This window comes from Anolis sagrei, chromosome 3, assembly GCF_037176765.1.
Source record: "Anolis sagrei isolate rAnoSag1 chromosome 3, rAnoSag1.mat, whole genome shotgun sequence".
Lineage (NCBI taxonomy): Eukaryota > Metazoa > Chordata > Lepidosauria > Squamata > Dactyloidae > Anolis > Anolis sagrei.
The window spans coordinates 262,844,616-262,865,260 of record NC_090023.1 but is presented as its reverse complement, the minus strand read 5'-3'; the positions used below and the strand labels follow the sequence as shown (position 1 = coordinate 262,865,260).

The 20,645-nt window shown below is 48.0% G+C and overlaps 1 protein-coding gene across 1 annotated transcript; it reads right to left on the bottom strand.

Annotated features, from left to right (window-relative positions):
- Window positions 1–13,373: 13,373 nt before the first annotated feature.
- Window positions 13,374–18,524, bottom strand: CAMK2N2 (calcium/calmodulin dependent protein kinase II inhibitor 2). Its single transcript, XM_060767387.2, has 2 exons — window positions 18,086–18,524; window positions 13,374–15,343 (listed from the first exon to the last, which is right to left on the bottom strand). Exons 1-2 carry the CDS (start codon window positions 18,246–18,248, stop codon window positions 15,273–15,275), a joined length of 234 nt encoding a protein of 77 aa, XP_060623370.1. The 5' UTR covers window positions 18,249–18,524; the 3' UTR covers window positions 13,374–15,272.
- Between the last annotated feature and the right edge of the window lie 2,121 nt (window positions 18,525–20,645).

The following is a 20,645-nucleotide window of genomic DNA, read 5'->3' as shown; positions in this document are numbered from 1 at the left end:
ATCCTAGTCTCCAGAGAAGCAGAAAACAAGCTCATTCACTCCTAAATCTAACAGCCTTTCAAATATTTAAATACTGCCATCATGTCCCCTCTCACCATTCTTCTCTTCAAGCTAAACATACCCAGCTAATGCTAATCTATCTGGCCAATGGCAACATTCACACTTGCCTCAAGCAGACAAGAGTTCTCTCTCCCATCCTGGACATTCCACAGATATATAAATCTCACTTGCCTAGTTTCCAACAGACCTCACAAGCTCTGAGTATGCCTGCCATAGATGTGGGTGACACATCAGAAGAGAATGCTTCCAGAACATGAGCATACAGTCTGGAAAACTCACAGCAACCTCATAGGGCTTGCTTCCAAACTTTGATCATTTTTGTTTGCCCTTCTCTGAAAATATTCTAGTATGTCAATAACCTTCCTGAATTGTGTTACCAGAAGTGGACACAGTGTTATTCCAAGTGAGGTCTGACCAAAGCAGAATAGAGTTGTAGACTTCCTTTGATCTCGACATAACTCCGATTGATGCCATCTAGAATCGCATTGGCGTTTTCAGCTGCCGCAACACACTATTGTGTGTTCAGCTGCCGCAATACAACAGACTGGTTCAAGATTGGGAAAGGTTTACAGCAGGGTTGTCTACTCTCTCCCAACCTATTCAACTTGTATGCAGAACATATCATGCAATATGCAGGGCTTGACAAATGCAAGGCTGGAGTTAAAATTGCTGGAAGAAACATCAACAACCTTAGATATGCAGATGACACCATTTTGATGGCTGAAAGCAAGGAGGAGCTGAGGAGCCTTCTTATCAAGGTGAAAGAAGAAAGCGCAAAAGCTGGGTTGCAGCTAAACATAATAAAAAAAACCAAGATTATGGCAATGAGAATGATTGACAACTGGGAAATAGAGGGAGAAAACGTGGAGGCTGTGACAGAATTGTATTTCTAAGTGCAAAGATGACTGCAGATGTAGACTGCAGTCAGGAAATCAGGAGATGCTTACTTCTTGGGAGGAGAGCAATGTCCAATCTCGATAAAATAGTGAAGAGTAGAGACATCACACTGGCAACCAAGATCTGCATAGTTAAAGCAATGGTATTCCTTGTAGTCACCTACGGATGTGAGAGCTGGACCATATGGAAGACTGAACAAAGGAAGATAGATGCTTTTGAATTGTGGTGCTGGAGGAAAGTGCTGAGAGTGCCTTGGACATTGAGAAGATCCAACCAATCCATATTTCAGGAAATAAAGCCTGACTGCTCATTGGAGGGAAGGATAGTAGAGGCCAAGATGAAGTACTTTGGCCACATCATGAGAAGAAAGGAAAGTATAGAGAAGAATATGATGCTGGGGAAAATGGAAGGAAAAAGGAAGAGGGGCCAACCAAGGGCAAGATGGATGGTATCCTTGAAGTGACTGAATTGACCTTGAAGGAGCTGGGGGTGGTGATGACCGACAGAGAGCTTTGGTGTGGACTGGTCCATGAAGTCACGAAGAGTCGGAAACGACTGAACAAATGAACAACAACACACTATTGACATGTTCAGACTTCTAGATCCTCTCCACATGTACTGTACAGATACAGTACCCCATCCTATATCTGTGCATTTGATATATATTGCCTAAGTGTAGTACTGAACATTTCCCAGAAGACAAGTGTATCCTTTGCACCTGTAAGGTCTTCATCTTGACAGTCCTGGTTCGACTACAGCAAGCATGGACAAAGTTGGGCCCTCCCTCCAGGTGTTTTGGACTTCAACTTGGAAGTTGAAGTCCAAAACATCTGGAGGGAGGGCCCAACTTTGCCCAAGCCTGCACTACAGCATGCCCTAAACCTGCTTTGTTAGCCTTCTGCCCTCTAATACAGTAGAATAGGATCTTGTTGCGGATAGTGAAATAAAACTGAGCTAATACACCAGACAATGATGCTGGGGAAAGTAGAAGGAAAAAGGAAGAGGGGCCGACCAAGGGCAAGATGGATGGATGGCATCCTTGAAGTGACTGGACTGACCTTGAAGGAGCTGGGGGTGGTGATGGCAGACAGGGAGCTCTGGCGCGGGCTGGTCCATGAGGTCATGAAGAGTCGGAGACGACTGAACGAATGAACAACAAATACACCAGAAGATGTTGGTAGAAGGGAATGGAGGATCATCCTCCTCTCCTCCCAATGCAGCAAAGTGTCCTGGACCAAACCCTGGATGGATGGCCCTTATTGGTTCCCCAAAATTAGATATTCAGAGGCAAAGTGAAGACCTTGAAGGCTCTGTTTGGTTAAGATGACTGCCAACATTTACAAGGTCTACTTTCTCTTTTAATTTAATTATATTCCCTGCTAATAAAAAGGATATTGACAAGATGGAACGTGTCCAGAGAAGGGTGACCAGAATGGTCAAAGCTCTGAAAGTCAAGCCCCAGATGAATCCACTGAGGGAGCTGGGTATGTTTAGCTTGGAGAAGAGAAGGCAGAGAAGAGAATATGAGAGCCAGGTTTGAATGCCTAAAGGAATGTCATACCGAAGGCGGCGTAGACTTGTTTTCTGCTGCTCTAGAAACCAGGACCATGGATTCAAATGGCAGGAAATGAGCTTTCACCTGAACATCCTGACAATAAGAGCTGTTCATCAGAGGGATCTGCTGCCTTGGAGTCCAGTAGAGTCTCCTTTTCTGGAGGTTTTTAAACTGATGCTGGATGACAGAATCCCCTAATAGAGTTCCATGCTGGATGGGAGGTTCTGAAAGATATAGTTTAAAAAGTAACTTTTCTGAGCCTTCTTCTAATCCATAAGTAAAGGCTATCTATCTACCCATGATTTTGGCAGGTTCCCTCTCCCCTTCAGCTTGCTATGCAGCAACAACTGCCTGCAATGGTTAACTAACAAATCTTCCAAAATAGGGACACTACAGTTATCTAATTCCCCTTATCCTCTGATAGGGAAGCTTCCAGATTAAAACAGGGGCGGGGGAGACAAACTCTGAAAATTCAGCACATTCTTGGTGGCATGTTGTGATATTAGGAGCCTTGTGAGCTGTTTTTTTCTGATGGCTTTGGCAAGGGAATGAGTCCATCCTGAGTTTTAGGCCAAAATTCAAAGGGTCTCTCCAAGGTGCTGAAGTCTATCCCCAAAGGCCTTAGTCCAGGTATGGGCAAACCTAGGCCTGGGGGCCCTTTGGGCTCTTTTCTCAGACCCTCCTCTTTCACCATCCTATCCTTCCTTCCTTCCCTCTTTCTCCTTCTCTTCCACTCTTCCATCTTTCCTTCCTTCTCTCTTTCCTTCCTCCTTCCTTCTTTCCCTTCCTTCTTTCTCTTCCACCCTTTTGTCCTTCCCTCCCTTTTGACTCTCCTTCCTTCTCTCTTTCCTTCCTCCTTCCCTTCCCCTTCCTTCCTTCCTTCCTTCCCTTCCACCCTTTTGTCTTTCCCTCCCTTTTGCCTTTTCTTCCTTCTCTCTTTCCTCCCTCCCTCCCTTCCCTTTCATCCTTCCCTCCCTTTTATCTTTCCTTCCTTCTCTCTTTCCTTCCTTCCTTCTTCCTTTCTCTTCCTCCCTTCCCTTCCACCTTTCATCCTTCCCTCCTTCCCTCCCTTTTGTCTTTCTTTCCTTCTCTCTTTCCTTCTTTCTTCCCTTCCCCCTTCCTTCCTTCCTTCCTTCCCTTCCTCTCTTTCGTCCCTCCCTCCCTTTCGTCTTTCCTTCTTTCTCTCTTTCCTCCTTCCCTCCCTCCCTTGCATTCCACCCTTTCATCCTTCCCTCCCTTTTGTCTTTCCTTCTTTCTCTCTTTCCTTCCTCCTTCCTTCCTTTTCCTCCCTTCCCTTCCACCTTTCACCCTTCTCTCCTTTCCTCCCTTCCCTCTCTTTCCTTCTCTCTTCCCTTCCTCCCTCCCTTCCTTTCATTCCACCCTTTCTTCCTTCCTTCCCTTCCTTTTGTCTTTCCTTCCTTCTCTTTTTTTTCCTCCTTACCTCCCTCCATTCCCTCCTTCTTTTTTCCTTTCATCCTTCCATCCCACTCTTTCATCCTTCCTTTCATCTTTCCTCCCTCTCTCCCTCTTTCTCCTTCCTTCCCTTTTGTCTTTCTTTCCTTCTCTCTTTCCTTTATCCTTCCCTTCCTTCCATCCATCCTTTTCTTCATTGCTTCCTTCCTTCTTTTTTTCCTTCCTCCTTCCCTTCCTTCCTTTGCTTTTGTCTTTCCTTCCTTCCCTCTTCCCTCCCTCATTCCCTCTCTCCCTCCTTCTCCTTCCATCTTTCCCTTCCTCCCTTTCATTTTTTTCTTCCTTCTCTCTTTCATCCTTCCTTCTCTCTTTCCTTTATTCTTCCTTCCATCACCTGGCAGCCAGTCCTCCTAGCAGGGAGTGCTAATATGCAGCCCTCAAGTTAGGAAGTTTGCGCAGGCCTGTCTTAGTCAAGTCATTTAATATTCAAACTAAAACCCAGAACAGTTTCTTCATCCACCAAAATGGGAATAACCCACGGTCACCACTTATGAACTGATATGTGCTCTTTGGAAGTAAATTCGTTTGAATTGAATAATACTCACTTCCAGAGTGCATCTACACTGTGAAATTAATGCAGTTTGACAACACTTTAAGTGCCATGGCTCAATGCTATGAAATCCTGGGGCTGGCAGTTGTGCAAAGTGCAATCCATCCTATTCACTGACTGGGAATAGGCAGCACTGCAGACACAGAAAGCAAGTTGCAATTACACATGGAGCTTGTAAGAGTCTTCCCATTTAATGCTGTTTCAATGGGAACGGTGGGGGAAAGCAGTGTGACCTGCCTCTGCAAGGAGGTAAAATGAATATCAGCCTGTTTATCAATGCGGGAGCACCCTCTCACAAGTTTAACACATTTCCAGCATCCCTGCACCTTCCCATTGCTTCTTTGGTTATTACCTTTGGGAGTTAAATGGACTCTCATTTGAGGGTTTAGATTAGGTGTGAACATGATTCTGCATAATTTCCCATGCTTTGTAGAAGTAATGGCTTCCTGTTCAATGCCAAGGGAGGGAGAGACACACAGAGAGAAGGGAATGGAATGGAATTAAACATGAGAGATAGAGCGAGCGAGAAAGAGAAGGGTAACAGGAAGAGACAAAATGCACGTCCAACACAGCACTGCTGAAGGAATGTGGCTGTCAATAGGAAGCAATGCGATGCACCCCTGTTTCGGAGCAGTTAGACCAGTGTTGCTCAACCTGGAGGTCGGGACCCCTAGGATGGTCATGAGGGGGTTTCAGAGGGGTCATCATGTTTCTGATGGTCTTAGGAATCCCTTTGGCATAGTCATTTGGATTCACAGTGCACTCTGGATGAACTACATCTCCTCAAAATCATTGTCAATTCATTCCAAATTCCTCCATAATTTTCTGTTGCTCATGGGGGTTCTGTGTGGGAAGTTTGGCCCAGTTCTATCATTCGTGAGGTTCAGAATGCTCTTTGATTGTAGGTGAACTATAAATCCCAGCAGCTACAACTCCCAAATGCCAATGTCTATTTCCCCCAAAATTCCACCAGTGTTCACATTTGGGCATATTAAGGATTCATCCCAAGCCTTGCCCAGAACAATGTGTTTAAGTCCACAGTGCACTCTGGATATAGGTGAACTACAACGCCCAAACTCAAGGTCAATGCCCACCAAACACTTCCAACATTTCCTGTTGGTCATGGGAGTTCTGTGTGCCAAGTTTGGTTCAATTCCATCATTGGTGGAGTTCAGAATACTGTTTGATTGGAAGTGAACTATAAATCCTAGCAACTACAACTCCTAAATGACAAAACCAATCCCTCCCCCAACCCCACCAGTATCCAAATTTGGGCATATCAGGTATTTGTGCCAAATTTGGTCCAGGGAATGAAAATATATCCTGCATATCAGATATTTATATTACAATCCATTACAGTAGCAAAATTACAGTTATGAATAGCAATGAAAATAATGTTATAGTTGGGATCACCACAACATGAGGAACTGTATAAAGGGGTTGCAGCATTAGGAAGGTTGAGAACTACTGTCCTAGGGATTCATCCTTCCAGACCTTAGATCATTGGTTCTCAACCTTCCTAATGCCGCGACCCCTTAATACAGTTCCTCATGTTGTGGTGACCCCCAACCATAACCCTAACATTATGAATCGCTATGTAAATAATGATCTGCAGTATGTACTTTCATTCACTGGAGCAAATTTGGCACAAAGACTCAGTATGCCCAAATTTGAATAGTGGTGGGGTTGGCGGGGGGATTGATTTTGTCATTTGGGAGTTGTAGTTATTGGGATTTACAGTTAACCTGCAAAGAGCATTCTGAACCCCACCAACAATGGAATTGAATCAAAATTGGCACACAGAACTCCCATGACCAACAGAAAATACTGGAAGGGTTTGGTGGGCATTGACCTTGAGTTTGGGAGTTCTAGTTTGCCTACATCCAGAGAGCACTGTGGGCTCAAACAATGATGGATCTGGACCAAAGTTGGCACGGATACTCAATATGCCCAAATGTGAAAACTGATGGGGTTTGGGGAAAATAGACTTTGACATTTGGGAGTTGTACTTGCTGGGATTTATAGTTCACCTACAATCAAGGAGCGTTCTGAACCCCACCAATGATAGAATTGGGCTAAAGTTCCCATACAGAACCTCTATGATCAACATAAAATACTGTGTTTTCTGATGGTCTGACATACCTTCGCAACCCCCCCAGGGGTCCCGATCCCCAGGTTGAGAAACACTGCGCTTAGATCATTTTGGCTACCCTTCTATGGGTACTTTCCAGCTTATCCACATCCTTCTTGAATTGTGGGGCCCAGAACTGGGGGATCAGAAAGTTTCAAGTTTGGCAACTTAATGAAAGAAAGGTTTTCCAGAGCCAATCCCAAGACACACACAAAAACAGACAAGCAAACACTCACAATTGCTATGTCTCAGCTAGCATCGGAGACATAGAATAATAAAGTTGCAAGGGACCCCAAAGTTCATCCAGTCCATCCTCTTGCCACGCAGGAGAATACAGTCAAAGCACTCCTGATTGATGTCCATCCAGCCTCTGCTTAAAAACCTCCAGAGAAAGAGGCTCCACCAGACTTCCAGGCAGCCTGTTCCTCTGTTGAGCAAGTCATACTGTCAGGAAGTTCTTCCTAATGTATTGCTTCTCTTTTCCTGCAGTTTGAGTTAATTTCTCCATGTTCTTTCAAGTTACTTCCAACCTAGACCATGAAAAACTTACAGGGATCTCTCCTCATCTCTTCTTTCCCTGAACGTAGAAACACAAGCAGAAAAGAACAACTATCCTTTTGGGCCTAATGGTAGGGCCGGCCCTGCTGCCTCTGCAGAGAGAGCTCGAAAGAGAGCTTGCAACCCAAGCTCCTCTTCCCTTTATGATCCTTACCAAAAACCTCTTTGGAGAGGTTTATGACAGAGGCGGGCGACCCTCCTGAGTCATGTGGTTTCCGGAGTCAATATTGACCCGATTCTTAATGTCAAGTGGGCAGTAAAATGAATTTCTTTGGGAGCTAAAACTCAATCGTTACACAGATTTCCAAAGCTAATGATGTCAGAAAAATCCTCACAGCTTCTCTTAACAGCTCAGAGCACCTTGGGGAGAAAAGTCAGCGAGTAAATGGAAGATAATTGTGGTTGTCTGAGGTTTGCTTCAGAGAAAATAAATAGAGAAAAAGGATTACTTCCCTTGCTGGCACAGTAAGTTAAACTGCTGAACTTGCTGACTGAAAGGTTGGCAGATCAAATCTGGGGAGCAGGGTGAGCTCCTGCTCTTAGGCCCAGCTTCTGCCAACCCAGCAGTTCAAAACCATGAGAATGTGAGTAAATCAATAGGAACTGCCTCGGTCTGAAGGCAAATGGCGCTCCATGCAGTTATGCTGGCCACATGACCAGGAGGTGTCTATGAACAACGCAGGCTCTTCAGCTTAGAAATGGAGATGAGCACCACCCCCAGAGCCAGAGATAAAGGGGAAGCTTTATGTGTTAGCCCCAGCTTCTGCCAACCTAGGAGTTCGAAAACATGAATCTATGAATCATAGAATCATAGAATTCTATGATTCTATGAATGTGAGTAAATCAATAGATACTGCCTCAGTTGGAAGGCAAATGGCGCTCCATGCAGTTATGCTGGCCACATGACCAGGAGGTGTCTATGGACAACGCAGGCTCTTCAGCTTAGAAATGGAGATGAGCACCAACCCCAGAGCCAGAGATAAAGGGGAAGCTTTATGTGTCTGTGTTAGCCCCAGCTTCTGCCAACCTAGCAGTTCGAAAACATGCAAATGTGAGTAGATCAATAGGTACTGTTTCTGCGGGAAGTTAGTTGTACTCCATACATTCATGCTGGCAGAGGTGGCCCTAGGTAATTTTCAATGGTAAGCAAACAGTATTTTGCCCCCCCCCCCGGCCCGGCCAACCAATCACAGATATATATTTTCTGTTTGTCGTGGGAGTTCTGTGTGCCACATTTGGTTCAATTCCATCATTGGTGGAGTTCAGACTGCTCTTTGATTGTAGGTGAACTATACATCCCACTAACTACAACTCACATATGTCAAAGTCTATTTTCCCCCAAGAGCGCCTCAAGAGCGCCCCTGGGCAAAATCAACTATACTGCAAATGCTTACTTTGCGTAATGGCTTGAGCCACCCCTGCATGCTGACCACATTACCTTGAAGGCATCTATGGACAATGCTGGCTCTTTGGCTTAGAAATAGAGATGAGCACCACCCCCCAGAGTTAGACACATCTAGACTTAATGTCAAGGGAAACCTTTACTGAGCTCAAAACAAGCAGAACATTCCCAGGGTTAAGGGAAAATTCACCTGATTAATACTCCTCTATGGGTATGTGTTGATCATAACTTGTGGCGGTGAGTTCCACCTGCTAATTGCAGATGGTGCAGCAAAGTAAGTGAGACCCTTAAGCCTCCTGAAGGGCTTCTCATTCTGTGGTGGGCTGACAGCTGCTTGAGTTGCCTCCTCCTGCAGCTAAGAAGAGGGCCGATGCCTGGGAGAAGCAGGCAAGCAGCCGTCGCTGTCGGGGGATCTGGGGTGCCAGGTGCCAGGATTAATTAAACTTTGCTTGCAAGTCAGGAGGGGGAATTGGCCTGTGAATAAAAATATCTGATTGTAAAGCACATCCCCGTGCGGAGCCAGCTGGGGCTGAGTGGAGCCCGAGGCTTTTCGGCACGGCGTCATCGGAGACTGCAGCATGGCAAAGCAACTGGCTTTGGAAACTGAAGGGCACGGGGATGCATCTCTTGCTCAGAAAACACCCTATACTATCCCCTTTGAGTGCTTATGGATCCATAGGGCTTCCCTCCCCATCCTTGAACCCAGGGCAGAGCTACCAGTGAGGTTTCAGAGAGCCTGAGATTTCTTTCTTCCCATCTTTTTTGGAACTGCAGATGTTTCCTGAGACTCAAGACTCTCCATATTGTTTGATTCTAGACAGAGCTGGTGCATGTTTGTCATTTTAAGGAAAATATGCATGCATTCTTGTGTAGCTGTGGCTTGCAGGAGCATATGTATACCTTCTCACCTCCAAATATGCATGACTAGACCTTTGCAAGCAGCTGTTGCTCCACATATCTGTAGTGAAAACACAGCTGGTTGTCTGCATCAAAACATATGTGAAACTCCTTCGCATGGGAAATAGAAGACCTAACACACTATTTGCTATGTTGCCCCTTGTACAATGACCCTAGGAAAAATCTCCTAGGATCACTCTTGGAAGAAAGGGCATCATGGCAACAATCTGGGGTGATCTGCGACTTGCTAGCCGATCGTTCTAAAAATATAACACTAAAGGTTGCCACATTCGCAATTGCAGCCCAAAAGATCAAGAGCCAAAGCAGCAAAATCCATACTGGAGGTCAGAAATGGAAACAGTTTGGAATGACACAAAGCAGACACTGTTATTGTCATGTTTCTGCTTTCATAATTTTAAAGAACTTGTTTTAGTTTTAATTCTTGTTACGTTTCAAGGTTTGTATTGGAAAGTGTTTATAAAGTTAGTATATTGCTGATGTCATGGCCTATGGCTAGTACAATAAACAATTCATTCACGTGATCTTGGAGTCCTCGTGGACAACAAGTTAAACATGAGCCAACAATGTGATGTGGCGGCAAAAAAAGCCAGTGGGATTTTGGCCTGCATCAATAGGAGCATAGTGTCTAGATCTAAGGAAGTAATGCTACCCCTCTATTCTGCTTTGGTTAGACCACATCTGGAATATTGTGTCCAATTCTGGGCACCATAATTCAAGAGAGATATTGACAAGATGGAATGTGTCCAGAGGAGGGCGACTAAAATGATCAAGGGTCTGGAGAACAAGCCCTATGAGGAGTGGCTTAGGGAACTGGGCATGTTTAGCCTGAAGAAGAGAAGGCGGAGAGGAGATATGATAGCCATGTATAAATATGTGAGAGGAAGCCACAGGGAGGAGGGAGCAAGCTTGTTTTCTGCTTCCTTGGAGACTAGGACGCAATGGAACAATGGCTTCAAACTACAAGAGAGGAGATTCCATCTGAACATGAGGAAGAACTTCCTGACTGTGAGAGCCGTTGAGCAGTGGAACTCTCTGCCCCGGAGTGTGGTGGAGGCTCCTTCTTTGGAAGCTTTTAAGCAGAGGCTGGATGGCCATTTGTCAGGGGTGATTTGAATGCAATATTCCTGCTTCTTGGCAGAGGGTGGACTGGATGGCCCATGAGGTCTCTTCCAACTCTTTGATTCTATGATTCTATGAAACTCCTTGCTTACTGAGCGATGGTTCAGGCGGTCTTGTTTGAAATGAGCATCTTTGTGCTGACCCTGACTTTGCGCATGGTTACAGAAGTGGTGTGTGTGTCTGTGTGCATGCACTTGGGTTTGTATCCAGGAGCACTCACCCATTATTCTACATACCATTTAGATGTGTGAGCTATTGTGCTGATTGGTGACATTGGCAGACCTGCAATGTGATCCTTTGGAGTTAAACAAAAAAATATATAAATAAACAACCATAGCTGCAAGAATTCAAATGAAGGTTGCTGTTCTCATTGTTTTTTAAAGAGCAGAGGAATCTCAGGGTGAAGAGGAGAAATACACGTGCCTCTCTCTCCTCAGAGTCCCCCAATCTCTCTCGTTGCCGTTCCCAAGGGCCTGAAGGACGTTGTGAAGGCCTCTCGCTTGGAAAGGTGCCACAAACCTCCTGGATGGCCACCAGCCAGGCACGGGCTGTTGTTTCTTTCTGCCAGGGAAGCCATCTCGCGGTTGTGTGTCCAGAAGCCACCCTTTCTGTTCTGGATCCACTTCCTTGGTAGAGATGACAAGCCCCAAATGCAGCAGTCTCCTCTCCTGGGCACCAAGCAGCTTCCCCTAAGGACGGCCACTGGCAGATCTGTGCCCAGAGTCCTTTCCATCTCTCTCCCAAAGGCAAAAAGGGCAGCTCCTCCGAGAGGCTCTGCTAAAATATTTAACATCCACAAGCTGCTCAGCTGCCTGAATTTCTATTTCTGTCTGTCAAGCAAAACTAGGTCATTTAGTTCTTGCCATCTCAATCAGGCAACTGCAGAGATTTAGGTTTCACGGCTGGGAGAGCGATGCCTGAAAATCAGGGATCGAGCTGCGCAATTCCTACAGCAGAAGCATCCTGCCTGATGGAAAAGAGGCTGCCTGGATCAAGGGCATGGTTAGGGTACATCCTAGCACAGGCATGGGCAAGCTTCAGCCTTCCAAGTATTTTGGACTACAACTCCCACAATTCCTCACCAGCCTACACTGTAGATCAGGCATGGGCAAACTTAGGCCCTCCAAGTGTTTTGGACTACAACTCCTACAATTCCGAACTGCCTTCTCTGTAGATCAGGCATGGGCAAACTTAGGCCCTCCAAGTGTTTTGGACTACAACTCCTACAATTCCTAACTGCCTTCTCTGTAAATCAGGCATGGGCAAACTTAGACCTTCCAGATGTTTTGGACTCCAACTCCCACAAATCCTAAGCAGCCTACACTATAGATCAGGCATGGGCAAACTTCAGCCCTCCAGATGTTTTGGACTCCAACTCCCACAAATCCTAAGCAGCCTACACTATAGATCAGGCATGGGCAAACTTCAGCCCTCCAGATGTTTTGGACTCCAACTCCCACAAATCCTAAGCAGCCTACACTATAGATCAGGCATGGGCAAACTTCAGCCCTCCAGGTGTTTTGGACTCCAGCTTCCACAATTCCTAACCAGCCTATGCTGTAGATTAGGCATGGGAAAACTTCAGCCCTCCAGATGTTTTAGACTCTAACTTCCACAATTCCTAACCAGGCTATACTGTAGATCAGGCATGGGCAAACTTTGACCCTCCAGATGTTTTGGACTCCAACTCTCACAATTCCTAACCAGCCTATACTGTAGATTAGGCATGGGCAAACTTCGACCCTCCAGGTGTTGGAGTCCAAAACACCTGGAGGGCCAAAGTTTGCCCATGCCCACAATTCCTAACCAGGCTATACTGTAGATCAGGCATGGGCAATCTTTGGCCCTCCAAGTGTTTTGGACTTCAACTCCCACAATTCCTAACCAGGGTACACTGTAGATTAGGCATGGGCAAACTTCGGCCCTCCAAGTGTTTTGGACTTCAACTTCCACAATTCCTAACCAGGCTATACTGTAGATTAGGCATGGGCAAACTTTGGCCCTCCAGGTGTTTTGGACTCCAACTCCCACAATTCCTAACAGACTACACTGTAGAGCAGGCATGGGCAAACTTTGGCCCTTCAGGTGTTTTGGACTACAACTCCCACAATTCCTAACCAGCCTACACTATAGATCAGGCATGGGCAAACGTCAGCCCTCTAGGTGCATCAGACTACAACTCCCACAATTCCTAACCAGCATACTCTGCAGATCAGGCATGGGCAAAATGTGGCCCTCCAGATGTTTTGGACTCCAACTCCCACAATTCCTAACCAGCCTACACTATAGATCAGGCATGGCCAAACTTTGGCCCTCCAGGTGTTTTGGACTACAATTCCCACAATTCCTAACAGCCTACACTGTAGATCAGGCATGAGCAAACTTTGGCCCTCCGGGTGTTTTGGACTACAACTCCCACAATTCTTAACAGCCTACCGGCTGTTAGGAATTTTGGGAGTTGAAGTCCAAAACACCCCGGGGGGCCAAAGTTTGGCCATGCCTATCCTAGCAAGATCCCTGTTTTGTTCTCCAGGGAATACAGAAGACAATGGTTTCTAATCTTTCCAACAATTTGGGCAATGAATCTGAGTCCTCAGCCAGCAGGAAAGCTGCAGCGTCAGGTTTTGCCCTGATGTCAAAGCTTCTAGATCACATTTGTTTTGGTTTTGTTTTGGGTTTTTTTTTTCTGGCAAGGAAGATACCCAGAATTGGCTTCCATTTCAATATATGTATGTATTTATTCATTGAGTTTTGTTCACCAATACAGTGAAAAATGGCATTAAAATTTACAATGGGTTCATTCTTAGAATGTCATGACAATAATTTCCTTTTTTTTCTCCTTATGTTTTGTATTATTATTATTATTTTTTTGCTTGTCTTCATAAAATTTCATTGTATATTACTATTATTATTATTGAAAAGATAATGGTTTATCTCATGCACAACAGACAAGAATAAGCCTCTTTTTTAAAAAATAAAAATAAATTAAATAATAAGTACAAAATTAAAAACAACTCTGAACATCGCCTCCGTAATCCGGAGGCATCAAATAACCAGCGAGTTATCTGAACACATTCATAAACAGTGCAATAGGTATTTTTTTTTGTTTGTTTCTAAATTCATCATGTTCCGACAAAGTCCATCGACAAAGCCATTGATCACAGTATAAGACTTTTTTGTTTGTTAAAATACATGTCTTGTTAACAATGATGTGTGCAAAACCTGAAACACATTCAAGAAGTCCTGTCCAATACTGATATAGAATTAAAAGAGCCCACTATGTCAACGTGATCTGCCTTCCTTTGGGAAATCCATCTGGTGCAAAAATAACCGTTCTCTGCCTTTCTCCTTTATGGGGCGGGGGGAGGAAAAACATAAAAAGAGAGAACACAAACAATCTTTTGATGCAACGATTTGACAGTAGACATTAGCAGATTGTTGCTTAACAAAGATTCAGATATAAAAATACAAATATGAGGAGTTTCTGTTTAAAAAGAAGCGTGCCATAGTGGGATGACTAGTGGCACCAAGACGTGGCACCAAGACCAGGAAGCTCATGCAAAAAAGATGGAGCAAAAATGTCTCTTGACAGCAAAAAACCAATCACTGTCTTTGAATGTTATATAGTCCATCCGCGGTCAGGACCTCTCCGTCTTCCACTCAGCACTGCTGGCTTTGGGTTTGCTTCCAAAAACTGCTGGTATTTTGCAAACGGATTGGGTTTTCGGGTGGGCCGAGGGACAGGACGGGACAGGATGGGAGCCGTGTGTCTTGGGCCGCCGGAAAGACATAAGCGATGACTGCAAACACAACGAGAGCGCTATATAAGTGGCGGGTCTGGGGGTGTCTGTATATAAGGGGATGCGCCTACCTATGCAAGTGTCATAGGGGGGAAAAGGTGTAAAGTGCATCGCTACAGGAGACCCCCCTCCCCCTTCTAAGCAGAGAGCATTGGGAGAGCTCTGAAAAGGGGTTCAGCACCTTTGTCATCGTGGCATGATGGGGGTCGCCCGAGGAAAAGAAGGGGTCTGCGGTGGTGGTGTTGCTACGACAGGCCGAGAAAAGGACTTGCAGTTTACAGGATGGAAACAAGCAGCGTTATCAGCTCAAAGGGGGGGGGGGAGGGGGAAGGAAGGAAGGGGCCTGCTTGGGGATGGCCCCGCAGCGGGACGCACTTAAAGGGACAGTGCGAAATGGAGAGCCCCCCAAGGCGGGAGAGCACCCGCCATATGATCCCGGGGTGGGTCATGGAACAGGGGACGGGCCTCGTCAAAATGCAGGGCCGAGTTGGGTGTCAAAGTCTCTGGGCGTCCCTGGGCGGCTGGCCGTCCTTTCGGAGGTGGAGATGGTGCGTTGTCCCCCCCATTTGTCAAGTGATCCCTGGCCGGGTTTGGGGGTCAGCGGCGTTGGGGGTGGAGGGTGTTGCCAGCAGCCTCATCTCTCTCTCTCTCTCTTCCTTTCTCTTTCTCTCTTTCTCTTTCTCTGCTTCCGTTGGCTTTCCTTGTGGTCCACAGTCCCAACAAACATGCGCAGCCAAAAGTGCTAAAAATTTCAGGGATTTTTTTCCGCCTGCAGGTCTGGCTCTGCGGGCGCCTTCGGCTCTTCCCCGGATTTATACCCCGGAGGGCGACTTGTCCGTCATTCCCTTCAAGACCTCGTCTATTCTATCGTCTTCGATCACCACTGTTGGAAAGGGGGGGGGGGGGAGAGAAAAGGGGGGGGGAAGGGCAAAGATAAAGCACAGCGTCAGAAACAAGAGAGGCGAGGGAGATGCGCATCGTGGCGCACAGGCTGGGGTCGGGGGCGCACGGCTTGGCCCCCTTCTCCCGCCCTTTGGGGATTGTCCTCCCCCCTTTTGGGATGCCCAAGGGGGGGCTTGCTCCCCCTCCTCCCTCCCCATCCCTCCCCCCTCCCTTTTCAACATCTGTCCAACCAAATCAGAGGGAGGAAAATGGCTCCTCGCGTCCCTTTCCAGATGGTTCCTGCGCGCTTCGGAGGGGATTAAAAAGGGAGCGCAGCCGGGCCAAAAGAGAGCCCGGGAGGGGGGCAAGGGGGCCGGGAGGGGCTCACACGGCCCGGGTTCGAGTCCTGCGCCAAAGGGGAGCCATCCCAGCCCCGGAAATGGCCAGGAAGGGAAAGGGTTGGTCGTAAAAAGCAGAAGAGGCGCAGAGAGGAGGAAGCGAGGGACCCATTCACCCTCTCCATCCCTGCAAACCTTTTCTCTCGCTCTTTCTGCGGCAAGATCCTTGCCATTTCTACACAACCCCCCCCCCCTACACAAACACACACACACACACGTGAAGCAGTGCGGACACGAACCCACCCGAGGCGAACTCGGTTTACTCCAAAGACTGGCTTGTCTTTCCCTTTGGCAAGCCAAACATTGCCAAGGAAGAAAGACAAAGATCTTGGGGATGGATGGAGAGGAAAGGGATGATGCCGCTTTATGAAAGGATGATGCCGCTTTGTGAAAGGATGATGCCGCTCTGTGGAAGGATGATGGTTTTATTATGCTCCCCTAAGCCTCAAACCCAGTCCACCCGAGGTGACCCCGGTTTACTCCAAAGACTGGCTTGTCTTTCCCTTTGGCAAGCCAAACACTGCCAAGGAAGAAAGACAAAGATCTTGGGGATGGATGGATGGATGGATGGAGAGGAAAGGGATGGTGCCGCTTTGTGAAAGGATGATGCCCCTTCAAAGCCCCAAACCCAGTCTACCCGAGGCGAACCCGGTTTACTCCAAAATCTGGCTTGTCTTTCCCTTTTGTAAGCCAAACACTGCCAAGGAAGAGATACAAAGCTCTAGAGATGGATGGATGGAAAGGAAAGGGATGCTGCCGCGTTATGAAGGGATGATGCTGCATGGATGGATGGATGGAGAGGAAAGGGGTGATGCTGCTTTATGAAGGGATGATGCCGCTTTATGATGCCCCTTCGAAGCCCCCAAACCAGTCCACCCGAGGCAAACCCGGTTTACTCTAAAAACTGGCTTGTTTTTTCCTTTGGCAAGCCAAACGCTGCCAAGGAAGAGAGACAAAGATATAGAGATGGATGGATAGAGAAGAAAGGGATGATGCCGTGTTATGAAGGGATGATGCCGCTTTATGAAGCCTCAAACCCAGTCCACCCGAGGCGAACCCGGTTTATTCTAAAGACTGGCTCGTTTTTCCCTTTGGAAAGCCAAACACTGCCAAGGAAGAGAGACAAAGACCTAGAGATGGATGGTTGGATGGAGAGGCAAGGGATGTTGCCGCTTCATGGAAGGATGCTGCCTCTTTATGGAGGGGTGATGCCCCTTTCGAAGCCCCCCCCCCCCACTTTCAATGTTACCCACACCACCTCCAAGCCTCCCAATCACGAAATAGCTCTGAACCGAAGCGACCTCGGTTTATTTATTTCCAGAGAAGGACGCGTTGGTTGCCAAAACATTCAAGATATCCAAGGATGGAGACTGAAGGGATGTTATTAGAAGGGAGGTGGGTTGATGCCCCTTCAAAAGCCCCCCGAATTGAACCCACCCCCGAATCCCAAGGAATGAAATGGTGCGGTGATTGACATTCAAGATCTAGAGATGGATGGATGAATGGATGGATAGATGAAGAGGGTCTACCCAAAGGAACTGGACTGAGAGAAGGACGCGTTGGTTGCCAAAACATCCAAGATCCAAGGATGGAGACCGAAGGGATGTTATTAGAGGGGAGGTGGGTTGATGCCCCTTCAAAAGCCCCCCGAATTGAACCCACTCCCCGAATCCCAAGGAATGAAATGGTGCGGTGATTGACATTCAAGATCCAGAGATGGATGGATGAATGGATGGAGAGGGTCTACCCAAAGGAACAGGACTGGGAGAAGGACGCGTTGGTTGCCAAAACATCCAAGATCCAGGGAGGGGAGGTGGGTTGATGCCCCTTCAAAAGCCCCCCGAATTCAACCCACCTCCGAATCCCAAGGAATGAAATAGTGCGGTGATTGACATTCAAGATCCCAGAGATGAATGGATGGATGGAGACGCCTCTGCCCAAAGAGCCATCCTTCTCCCCCCAAAGCCTCCCCTTGCTCACCTCTCTTGGCCCTCCCGATCTGTCCCAGTTTGAGGTTGAAGCCCCTTCAAAAGCCCCCCGAATTGAACCCACTCCCCGAATCCCAAGGAATAAAATGGTGCGGTGATTGACATTCAAGATCTAGAGATGGATGGATAGATGGATGGATGGATGGATGGATGGATGGATGGAGAGGGTCTACCCTAAGGGAGCCATCCTTCTCCCCCCAAAGCTCACCTCTCTTGGCTGAACCTACCCCCGAATCCCAGGCATGAGATGGTGCGGTGAATAACATTCAAGAGCCAGAGATGGATGAATGGATGGATGGAGACGCCGCTGCCCAAAGGGAGCCCTCCTTCTCCCCCCAAAAGCCTCCCCTTGCTCACCTCTCTTGGCCCTCCCGATCTGTCCCAGTTTGGGGGGCCGCTTGGACTGGTTCCCCCAGGAGTTGGTGTCCTGGAGGCGGCAGCTGAAGGAGAGGTCTCCCACCTCGGCGTCGGGGCCGTAGTGGGCCACTTTGTCGTCGTTGTAGGGCATGATCTCGGACATGATGCCGGGGGGACGACGGCGGCGGGGTGAGCCTCCTCCTCCTCGGAGGGAGAGAAAGGGGCGAGGGGGGCGGCGGCAGGAGAGCGGGGCCCGGCCTCAGGAAGAGCAGCAGTTGGAGGAAGAAGAGACGGAGAGAGAGGCAGATCCGGAGAGGAGGAGGAGGAGGAGGAAGAGAGCGAAGGCGCAGCAGCGTCCGACAGCAGCCTCGACCCAGCGGCGTCTGAGCAGCGCGCTCGGGAGAGCCCTACATCATAAAGGAAACCCGGGCGGAAGGATGAAGTCATGCATCCGGGACTGGATGGAGGGAGGTCCTCCCCCAACCCCCCCTCCCCATTCCCCCCCTGTCACCACAGTCTCGCGTGGAAACAGAGGGAGAGAGGCGGGCTCAGCAAGCAGGGCGAGGCAATGATGGCAAGGAGGATGCAGCACAGAGAAGCCAGGGAAAGCCAAGGGATGGAGGCAGGAGGGTCCCTTCTCTGCATACACATATACTCCCTCCCATACTTTGGAATGAATGCAGAGCCACACCACTATGCTATGGAATCCGGGTACCTTTACAAGGTCTTGAGCAGGCATGGGCAAACTTTGGCCTTCCAAGTGTTTTGGACTCCATCTCCCACAATTCCTAACAGCCTCAGGCCCTTTCCTTTCCCCCCCTCCCCCACAGCCTCTTAAGTGTTTTGCACTCCAGCTCCCACAATTCCTAACAGCCTCAGTCCCTTTCCTTTCCCCCCTCAGCCTCTTAAGTGTATTGGACTCCCACTCCCACAATTCCTAACAGCCTCAGGCCCTTTCCTTTTCCCCCTCACCCTCTTAAGTGTATTGGACTCCCACTCCCACAATTCCTAACAGGCTCAGGCCCTTTCCTTTTCCCCCTCACCCTCTTAAGTGTATTGGACTCCCACTCCCACAATTCCTAACAGGCTCAGGCCCTTTCCTTTTCCCCCTCACCCTCTTAAGTGTATTGGACTCCCACTCCCACAATTCCTAACAGCCTCAGGCCCTTTCCTTTTCCCCCTCACCCTCTTAAGTGTATTGGACTCCCACTCCCACAATTCCTAACAGGCTCAGGCCCTTTCCTTTTTCCCCTCACCCTCTTAAGTGTATTGGACTCCCACTCCCACAATTCCTAACAGGCTCAGGCCCTTTCCTTTTCCCCCTCACCCTCTTAAGTGTATTGGACTCCCACTCCCACAATTCCTAACAGCCTCAGGCCCTTTCCTTTTCCCCCTCACCCTCTTAAGTGTATTGGACTCCCACTCCCACAATTCCTAACAGGCTCAGGCCCTTTCCTTTTCCCCCTCACCCTCTTAAGTGTATTGGACTCCCACTCCCACAATTCCTAACAGCCTCAGGCCCTTTCCTTTTCCCCCTCACCCTCTTAAGTGTATTGGACTCCCACTCCCACAATTCCTAACAGGCTCAGGCCCTTTCCTTTTCCCCCTCACCCTCTTAAGTGTATTGGACTCCCACTCCCACAATTCCTAACAGGCTCAGGCCCTTTCCTTTTCCCCCTCAGCCTCTTAAGTGTATTGGACTCCCACTCCCACAATTCCTAACAGCCTCAGGCCCTTTCCTTTTCCCCCTCACCCTCTTAAGTGTATTGGACTCCCACTCCCACAATTCCTAACAGCCTCAGGCCCTTTCCTTTTCCCCCTCACCCTCTTAAGTGTATTGGACTCCCACTCCCACAATTCCTAACAGGCTCAGGCCCTTTCCTTTTCCCCCTCACCCTCTTAAGTGTATTGGACTCCCACTCCCACAATTCCTAACAGGCTCAGGCCCTTTCCTTTTCCCCCTCACCCTCTTAAGTGTATTGGACTCCCACTCCCACAATTCCTAACAGGCTCAGGCCCTTTCCTTTTCCCCCTCACCCTCTTAAGTGTATTGGACTCCCACTCCCACAATTCCTAACAGGCTCAGGCCCTTTCCTTTTCCCCCTCAGCCTCTTAAGTGTATTGGACTCCCACTCCCACAATTCCTAACAGCCTCAGGCCCTTTCCTTTTCCCCCTCACCCTCTTAAGTGTATTGGACTCCCACTCCCACAATTCCTAACAGCCTCAGGCCCTTTCCTTTTCCCCCTCACCCTCTTAAGTGTATTGGACTCCCACTCCCACAATTCCTAACAGCCTCAGGCCCTTTCCTTTTCCCCCTCACCCTCTTAAGTGTATTGGACTCCCACTCCCACAATTCCTAACAGGCTCAGGCCCTTTCCTTTTCCCCCTCAGCCTCTTAAGTGTATTGGACTCCCACTCCCACAATTCCTAACAGGCTCAGGCCCTTTCCTTTTCCCCCTCACCCTCTTAAGTGTATTGGACTCCCACTCCCACAATTCCTAACAGGCTCAGGCCCTTTCCTTTTCCCCCTCAGCCTCTTAAGTGTATTGGACTCCCACT

What these genes read in the sequence shown, in the direction of transcription:
- CAMK2N2 (XM_060767387.2), bottom strand. Translation starts at nt 18,248, where the DNA reads ATGTCCGAGATCATGCCCTACAACGACGACAAAGTGGCCCACTACGGC. An exon ending in GATCGGGAGGGCCAAGAGAG is followed by an intron (nt 15,344 to 18,085) that starts GTGAGCAAGGGG and finishes CCTTTCCAACAG; the next exon opens with TGGTGATCGAAGACGATAGA.